Below are 7,900 nucleotides of genomic sequence, written 5' to 3'. Positions count from 1 at the left end.
TTTAATAGGAGAACATTTCATCGTGCTTTTCGCTTGTTAAGTAATTTTTCAGAAGACATGTTGTTAGGGAATGACATTTTAGTATCTCAGAGAGCCCAGATTGATATGAATAGGAACGTTTTATTGTTAAGGAGATTTGAAAACCTTCTAGATTTGCTCTAAGTAATGATAGAGATATTTCAAAGGAATTGTCACCACAAGCTAATAACTTGGTTTGTAATAGAGGCACAAAATAGCTCATTCTCTCACAAAATAAGTATCGTGAAGACGCTGGTGGAAGAAGACAACTCCAGCGATACCGCGAGCGTAGCGAGCGGGGGGGAAAAAACTAGCTTGGGTCTGAAGTCTATAATAGAATAAGTTTATTGCTGTATTTTAGTATTAAAGAGAGGAATTTTGGGGGGCCAACTAAGCGTGGGGGTCCCGGAGCCTGGGCTGCATTGGCTCCGCCCTTAATCCGCTCCTGCATATATAGAACTGTCTTTTCGCTCCTCAGTTATCAACATCATTACCGGTAACGATTAACGATGGTTCTTAGCCCATTTATTCATATACAGAAATTTTCCTCTTAATTCTTTCGGTTAATATTAATAGTTTGATCTCACAGATTTCTTCTTCAGGTCTCATAAATGTCCATTACCCTGTCTCAGGGCCGGATCTACGGGGGGCAATTCGGGGCATTTGCCCCGGGGCGCAGCTGGTTGATAGCATGTAGGGGGCGCCATTTCGACTTAAGATTAATGCTGATAAGTTTGGAAGGCCGTATGGACGATGATGGGATGGCTGGTGGAATGAAGAAAGTGACAGGAAATCTGAACTGAAAAATGTTCTCGCAGAATTTGGTGAAATTATAACCGCTTCTTCTAATTCATAAGTCAAATCAGTTGCCTAAAACTTAATGAAATCAATCAAATATCTGAAATTTGTAATTGATTTAGTATTTTGGGACTCAGTTTTGCATGAAATAAATGGAGTTAAGAAACAAATACAGAATAAGCAGAGTTTCTTTCAGGGGAAAAAAAACGTTCCTTTGGGGCACAGTTAGTATTCAGAGATGCACATATTATTTTCTCACGGTACTATTCTATTTATTATTATATTAACTAACTAACTAACTAACTACCTCTATGACCTACGGAACCCGGAGGTTCAATACCACGTTCACAAAAGCTTTCCACTGACTTCTGTCCTTAGCCCACTGGATCCAGTTTCTACTTTGTATTCCTATTTCTGTAAGGTTCATCATCGATACTTTTCAGTGGAAAAAGGGATGAAATTTGAAAGTTCCAAATCAGGGTAAGTAGACCAACGTAAAGGGAAAAAAAGTGTAAAATTTTCCATATAATTATGCGTACAACCCAAACTTAAAATTTCCGTGTAACTAAGCTTACAGTACAAATTTTATGTCTATTTTCTCATAACTTTATGGGTTGATTGTCCTGTGTTGTAAGCGCTCCATATAATAAACATAAGCTTCAGCAATTATTATAGTAGAAACCAATTGATATATGAAGCCAAGCACTGTATTTTTTTGTTTCTGATTTTTCTTTTCTTAAATAACATCGATCGTTTTCGATCATTTTTACAAACCAACTCACTACCAATTTTCCATATATAGAAAGGGCACCCCCCATAAAGAGAATTTTAAAAAAAATGCTAGGATACGTTCTGTTTATTTTCAATAAAGAGTTAATACACTGAATCTCAGCTCCGTAAATTTAACGGTTTCCGAGATACTCATTTTTTTCGCAAAAATTCGGATCCTCACTACCTCCTTAGGATATTATGCACTATAATGAAAGCAATATAACATCCCAGTTTGGATTAAGGCCTAACTATATACCAAAAGTAATTTCATTTGACTTTGCAATTTGACCGTGATGATCAGGCACACATAGTTACATTCAATTTTTTATATAATAATTTCTATATTACAGTGATTCAAAAATGTATTTTTTCCAGTAGTTAGCTCCTCTAAAAACTCACAGATCTCGAAAGCCAAGTAGTAGTGTAAGTCCTATTGCTATTATTACAATTAAAAATATCAATATCCAAAAGTGCCTGAAGATCTTTCACTTGGTTAGATATACTCACCTCAGGTAAGTAGACAGAAACAAATAGAAAAGGAAGGGAAATAAAGGTGTTGAAAGTGAAACGAAGACAAATTTACTGTCTTCATAAGATACTGTCTATAATGCAGTGAGCAGAGTAGGTCAGTAAATCATACTGAGTCGGTAGGTCGCAGTGGGTCATGGTGGGTGGTGGGTCGCAGTTGGTCACGGTGGGTGGTGGGTCACAGTGGGTCATGGTAGATGGTGGGTTGCAGTGGGTCACGGTGGGTGGTGGGTCACAGTGGGTAACATGCACTATACCACGACCCACTCAGAAAACTTGACCCACTGACCCACCGACCCACTGACCCACTCCATCTCCTCCCCATATGACGCTATTGATCTGAGGGAAACGGGGTGGAGAACAGAGGACGTCCAAGATAGAAGAGAGTAGAGGAAAATACGGGAATGGCGATCCCTTATAAGCATAGAAAAGGCGGAAACAAACAAGACTATTCTTTTACTGTGAAATCAAAAATTTGTTCTGAAATAACTTTTGCTCCATTGTTTTTGATGTCCTACTTTTCTTTGATGAAATTATGTCCAACCTTCACCCATAGTAATTCCCACCTTGGCTATGTGTAAAATATAGACTTGCAACTTAACGCCTAATCCTAACTTCATGACCCACTTTTGGATCATTGACAAAAGATCTAATATATTTCAATCAAAAATTTTCTTGTACGCCTTATATCTGGAGAACTACATACAGCGTAACCAAACCCAAACTATCACTTAACTCAGTATGATATGCTTATTCCATAGAAATTTGATTTAGGGGCCGTTCAAAATTTTGTATCCCTGATAGGAGATCCAATATATTTCATTCAATCAAAACATTTTATTGTACGCCTTATGTCTGGAGAACTATATATAATGTAACCAAACCGAAACAATCGCTTAACTTAGCATGATGTGCTTATTCCGTAGGAAATACGAAAACTCGATTTGGAGGCCGTTTAAAAATTTTGTGGCCCCTGATCCAAGATCCAATATATTCCAATCAAAAATTTTCTTGTACGCCTTATATCTGGAGAACTACATATACTATAGGCAATCCGAAACTATCACTTAACTCAGTGTGGTATACTTATTCCGTAAAAAAAAAAAAAAAAAAAAAAAAAAAAAAAAAAAAAAAGGAAAACTCGGTTTAGGAGCTTTCAAAAATTACGCGGCCACGGATCCAGAAACTAATTATTGGCCAAGGTCGCAATCTTTTGATGTATTTTTATGGATCATTCCTAAAATTGTTTAAACACCTCTCAAATTCATGCAAAGTATAACAATTTAATGTATTCATCGTCTAACACAGCGTTTCCCAACCTTTTTCAACTTGCGGCACACTACGGGTCTAACTTGAATTCTCGCGGCACACTCATAGGTATTATTATTATTATTATTATTATTATTATTATTATTATTATTATTATTATTATTATTATTATTATTTGCAAATAGAAAATACCGTCGTATTTGTTTTATTTCATTACTGACCTCCTTCTCACAAAGAATAAAGCTCGATCACTGGTTTTCCTCCATCGTAAATCATTATACTTACTTTTCATTCAAATTAAAAAATAGAAAACAATTCCAATGATATATAGAACTCAGTCTTTTAAAAGATACACTTTCTTTTTCGAAGAATGTATCCTTTCACAAGGAAGATCACTAAATTACGAACGAACAAACAAATCTCTTGTACATCTAAAACAGAATTGCGGTAATTTGTATGAGTGTTTGCTTTGTCGCAAGGATAGAATGAGATTTTAAAATTTCAAGTTACGAAATAATCTGTAACAATAAAGAAACAATAATGGTCATAACAATGATAATTAATACTTTTTTCAACATTAAAAATGAACAGATATGTAACACAGTGTGAAACTTATAATTTATTAACGGTTAATATACGTCACAATTTTAAATATTAATAAAATTCTGTTTTCGAAATACAATCTATGTAGTAGTAATGTATGTACAATAATATAGTATAATTACAGTATTTTTTCATTGTAGAGGTTCATAGTGATGTGAAATTTAAACACATATTTCCTGTCTTGCAATTAGGTTCCTTTATAATTAATAATTTTGTTTTCATTTCCCCGCGGCACACCGGTTGGGAAACGCTGGTCTAAGATGTGTCATACAAACAACCATTATTAATTTTTAAATGTAAAATTAGTGATAATGATATTTAAAAAGAGGCAAAGAAGAATACTAAATAATTTATGTGGTTTGTGTTCTAATGTGCCTAATGAATTTGTTTTGTAATATGTTTAATGAATTTAGTGATATGTCAAATTACTTACTTGATAAATCCATAGCATCCGGCGACAGATAACAGCAAAATGATTAATCCACTTCGAAACATTTTCAAATTTGAAATGTTTGTATGACAGAAATTAATTATAGTATCTTCTTTGGAAAGCAGAGAATCAGTTAAGTAAACTGTACAGAATACAGAATAGTTTTATTTCTCCCTATATATATATGGGTATATACCGCTAAGTTCAACTTGAACCTTGTAACATAATAGTAACCAGGTAGTTGCATAACCGAAGTTTCTGCACTTTTGAGAGGTACATTTTTACCTATGATGATACTCAGTGCTTGAGATAACCTCCATATTGAATTTATAAAAATTACATTTTTCAGTACTCGCGTTAAGGATATTCTGTAGTTTTTAAACATTAAATACTTGAAGTTTTAAAAATTAAAAAAAAAATGTAATTCCAATTTAAAAATTGAAATTATCGCTCTTCAAAAAGAAAGTGAATGATAACGCTTTCTTGTAAATAAATACATTATTATTTCTAAAAAATTAAAAGTACTGTAATTTTTCATATGCCCTTTTTAAAAATTATAAAACACTACTACAGTTTGAAAGAAAGAAAACTATTGAATTGATACTTTAAAAATAAATACATATCGATTATGTAGTACAGATTCTAATCTATAACTAATCTAGCTTGTTCTTCGTTGAAATAAGTAAACCTACAACTCTTAAACACACAAAGCAAACATTCACTGTTTACACACTTCAAATAAGAAGATAAATTATTTTTAAAAAATTCAAAGGAAAGTCTGTATTTGCAACCTCATAATCAGTAGTGTTACTAACCAGAATTAGAATCAAAATATATGACATTTAAGCCCCGGTCCTATTATGCCATTGGATTCTTCTCTCTTTTCTGTAATATCTTTGACTCAAAATTTAAAGTGTGGTTGGTTAGTTAATTTGAAATTTAATATTCCTTTTCAGCACTGAATATATATATATAATGTGCAATTACAGCTCAAAGTAGGATTCGAACTACTCGTGCTCATACCAAAAATAGGACCCAGGTATGCCGCAAACAGTGTTAAATTCATACTTTTGTACAAGGGCGGGTTGTGTTCTAGATTGTAATAAAGCAGCAGTAATCTGTAGCAACAAAACCCGCGACTTGTTATTGTCTGATCGGTTGCAATAACCGACATATTGCCCTTTTTCCTTGTATCTAATTTCCAAGTTTTTATTTAAGTTCGACATTATACGAGAACGCTGTTTGTTAATTAGAACAATTAGGTTAGGGAAAAGAAGAAACTAATTTTCTTTTAAAATATCTTTGCTTTCAAGACTTTTATTTCCGAAAAAATTAAAACAGAAAAAAGCAAATAGTGTATAGATATTCTAGGGTGGGCGCTATATATTCTAGGGGGGCTCAGCCACCCCTTGAACATGCCTGAATTCAACACAGGCCACAAAGAAGGCGCCTACACTAATTGCATGGCCACGAGAGAGTAAAAAATTATATGGTTTCTTCGCAGGTTTTCACTTATTACTGCTTCGTACAGAATGAAATCGGTATACATACATAGTGGTGGTTAGCCTGGAACCTGGGGTATAGCACCCTCCCAGTATTTTGAGTGACAAAAATACTATTATTTATATATTTTTGAAAGTATGTAGTAAGCGTAACCTTCTACGTTATTGCAAAATTTTGAAACATTAGATATAGTTTTAGTTGCAGTTCTGTTACAATGTCAACATCCAACTTAGTCGTAATATCCAACGGGAGGGTATTAAGTCGTAAACTCCAACAGGACCCATGAAAAATTGTAAACTTATGATATTTCTATCATAGTCTGCATTTTGGCTGCTCCCCATCACTTTTTACCTTGTGGATCCGCCACTAGTTCGTTATTCAATTGAAACTAATAAAGCTTTTAAAGGTACAATTCGAAACAAAACCGATAAATATGCTTTTCCAGTGTACATTACACACAAGTAGCCCCGCATAGCATAGTCGCTAACGCTCTCATCTTTGGAGCGAGAGTTCCCGGGTTCGATTCCCAATGGAGACACTCGGTCGAAAATGTGTAAGAGCTTTTTCAAGCCAGCCATCCTGAGTGAGGTTTTGTTTTTTTTCGCTCACGGCAGGCAAATGCCGGGATGATACCTAATATACAGGTCTCAGGTTGCTTCCTTCCTTCCCTAATCCTAGTGAACAGTGAAGTTTTGGTCTTGCAGTTCGTGAAAGAGTCTTGCATGCAAAAGCAAGACCAAGAAAATACATGTAAGACCAAGATTCTTGCGCAAGAGTCTTGGCACAAGTACCGGCTCAGTGGTAGAGCGTTCAACTGTGGTGCATGGGGTCCCTGGTTCGATCCCAGCTTGCGCCATTTGGTTTTGGTAGACAAACACCGTGTATGTGGGTTTTCTCAAGGTTTTCCAGTTTCCTGCTACTTTCTTCATTCCACAATTTCATTCATTTCTCAACATCACCATCACCCTTAGCCTCGGTGCATAATCTTGGGATGTTAAACTAGATATTTCATTTCATTTCAAAATATATTAATGGTGTTCTTCCAAAACTAAAAAGAAATGTAGTATTGAAAATCCGTAATTCCGTACACCATACCTATAATACTACTAATTATTCTTCTTCTTCTACGCCTGTTGCTACAACTACTAATTCTTCTTCTTCTTCTACTCCGCTGGGCTTGGACTCTGTGGAATTTCTCTTTTTTTTTTTTTTTTTTTACTGTTCACCCGTCAAAGGGGTACACCCTTTCTTGGGAAAGAGAGGAGGGCTAAATTTACGGAAGAAAGGAAAGCTATGTATGGTCTATGGGTAGTTTGGGATCAAAGGTGTATTATTTATTAATCTTTATTAAGCATCAATTGTGTCTAGTAATTTCTACATAGGAGATTTCTCGGATTTCAGGATTTTTTTTTTTTTTTAATCTTTATTAAGCATCAATTGATCTGCAAGGTGTAGATAGATCTGCATTCAAGATCATCGCTTGCTGAAAGAAAATTTGACATATACATACATATATAGAAAAAGAAGCGAAAGTGACGATGATGATATAGATGAAATGAAAGAAACGATAACAAAAAATATATAGTAGTTAAGTGTAGGCAATGGGCATGTATCGGGTTTATATGAAATGAAGTGCAGTAGACGAGACAACACTTAGAAGCTGTTAAAGTAACAAATGAGGGTTATCTTCTGTCTCGGGGCAACTCGAGACTAATGAGTGACAAGTGGAGGCCCTGGTTAGTAAGGAAGGATATCACAAGTGCAAAGATGGATAAACGTAGTGAGAATAATGATGTGGATGATATATGTCATATTGTAGTTTGTGAGGATCATTGGCAGGGAGAGTCTGAGAGTACAAGGTCATAAGATGTTGAAGAGGAGTATATATATATTTTGGAGGAACGTCATGAGCCATGTCAAGATGGATAGTATCAAAAAATACAGGATTATCGGAGCTCATGCGCTTGGTGATGTACTTAG

The 7,900-nt window shown here is 34.8% G+C and overlaps 1 protein-coding gene across 2 annotated transcripts in view; it reads right to left on the bottom strand.

The window, feature by feature from the left end:
- Positions 1-7,092, bottom strand: part of LOC145681001 (lysosomal aspartic protease-like) — a 163,561-nt gene extending 156,469 nt beyond the window's left edge. Inside the window, exon 1 of one of the 2 annotated variants that reach the window (XM_081752265.1) lies at positions 7,016-7,092. Coding sequence is in view for 1 of the 2 variants with exons in the window: in XM_081752264.1 (XP_081608390.1) it covers positions 4,421-4,482 (62 nt within the window). In the remaining variant the exon portion in view is untranslated. Of the gene's footprint in view, positions 1-4,420; positions 4,545-7,015 lie in introns of those variants that run through there. The other variant, XM_081752264.1, reaches the window with a different exon arrangement.
- Between the last annotated feature and the right edge of the window lie 808 nt (positions 7,093-7,900).

The sequence above is a fragment of the Thermobia domestica genome, chromosome 3 (assembly GCF_964235325.1).
Source record: "Thermobia domestica chromosome 3, izTheDome1.hap1.1, whole genome shotgun sequence".
Taxonomy (NCBI): Eukaryota; Metazoa; Arthropoda; class Insecta; order Zygentoma; family Lepismatidae; genus Thermobia; species Thermobia domestica.
This window is presented reverse-complemented; position numbering and strand designations above follow the sequence as displayed.